The sequence below is a fragment of the Camelina sativa genome, chromosome 7 (genome assembly GCF_000633955.1).
Source record: "Camelina sativa cultivar DH55 chromosome 7, Cs, whole genome shotgun sequence".
Classification (NCBI taxonomy): Eukaryota; Viridiplantae; Streptophyta; class Magnoliopsida; order Brassicales; family Brassicaceae; genus Camelina; species Camelina sativa.
Genome location: NC_025691.1, coordinates 13,604,818 through 13,606,198, shown reverse-complemented (window position 1 = coordinate 13,606,198; position 1,381 = coordinate 13,604,818). Strand labels below are relative to the sequence as shown.

The 1,381-nt window shown below is 36.2% G+C and overlaps 1 protein-coding gene across 1 annotated transcript; it reads left to right on the top strand.

The window, feature by feature from the left end:
- Nucleotides 296–982, top strand: LOC104704604. The gene has a single exon (XM_010420661.1). It carries the CDS (start codon nt 296–298, stop codon nt 980–982), a length of 687 nt encoding a protein of 228 aa, XP_010418963.1.

The following is a 1,381-nucleotide window of genomic DNA, read 5'->3' as shown; positions in this document are numbered from 1 at the left end:
ATCTCACTCAAGGTTCAAGATACCAATAGAACTCCATGAGAATTCAATGTCTGACATCAATTCAAAAACAATGCTAGCGGAATTGATTGAAAAAGCAGATCTTCTAATATGGAATGAAGCACCTATGGCACATCAACATACCTTCGAAGCATTTGATAGAACACTAAGAGATATCATAAGTATGAATGACTCTACAGCCGAGCACAAACAATTTGGAGGTAAAATAGTTTTACTAGGTGGAGATTTTCGACAAATATTAACAGTCATCCCAAAAGGAAGCAGACAAGATATAATTATGGCAACACTCAAAAGGTCTACCACGTGGAGAAACTCCAACATATACAATCTTACCCAAAAAATGAGAGTAAAGAAAGATAAAACAGAGTTTGCCAATTGGATTTTACAAGTTGGAAATGCAGAAGCTAAAACAGTCCCTCGCCAAAAAGAAGACAGTGTAGACAATGAGAACATAGAGATCGACGAAGCTTTACTCTTGCCTCAAGGAGAAAACCCGATGGAAGAAATACAAAAAGCAACATTCCCAAATCTAAAAAATCAATATCAAGATCATGAATACTTGCAAAGTCGTGCCATCCTCACACCAGGAAATGAAACAGTCGACGAGCTTAATGAATTTATGTTGAACAAAATCAAAGGGAAAATGAAAGAATATATTAGTGCAGACACTCTAGCTAATGATGCTAATGATTTGGATGGAGTTAATCTTCTCTACATAGCAAAGTATCTAAATGCAATCATGTGCTCTGGATTACCAAATCATTCGCTACTTTTGAAGAAATATGCACCAGTAATTCTATTGAGAAACATAAACCAGAAAGAAGGGTTGCGTAATCGTACAAGGCAAATAGTGACGCGTTTGGGTGAAAAGGTGCTCGAAGCCGAGATATTAAGTGGCACAAATGTTGGCAATCCTCATCCCAAGGAGCATCATGACAACAGCAGATACAAATTTTTCATATAAGATGACAAGACGACAATTCTCAATAAGAGTTTGTGATGCTATGACAATAAACAAGAGTCAAGGGCAAAGTTTGGAGAATGTTAGCATTTATCTACCAAAGCCGGTTTTCAATCACGGACAACTCTATGTTGCATTATCAAGAGTCACCACAAAAAAAAGATTACGAATTTGGAGTCCAAGATAAAACAAAGCAAAGAAGGCATCAATCAAAACTGTCGTCTACAAAGAGATATTCAACAATCTTCAACACAACCACCGCCTAGGTAACACCAAACAAAACCCAAAACAATAATACTTTAACCAATCATTATCACCAATACTAACAAAAACCGAAAAAAATAACAAAAATTCTAGGTGAAGATAACGAAGAAGCAGAAGAAAATTAACTCTGACCATCTC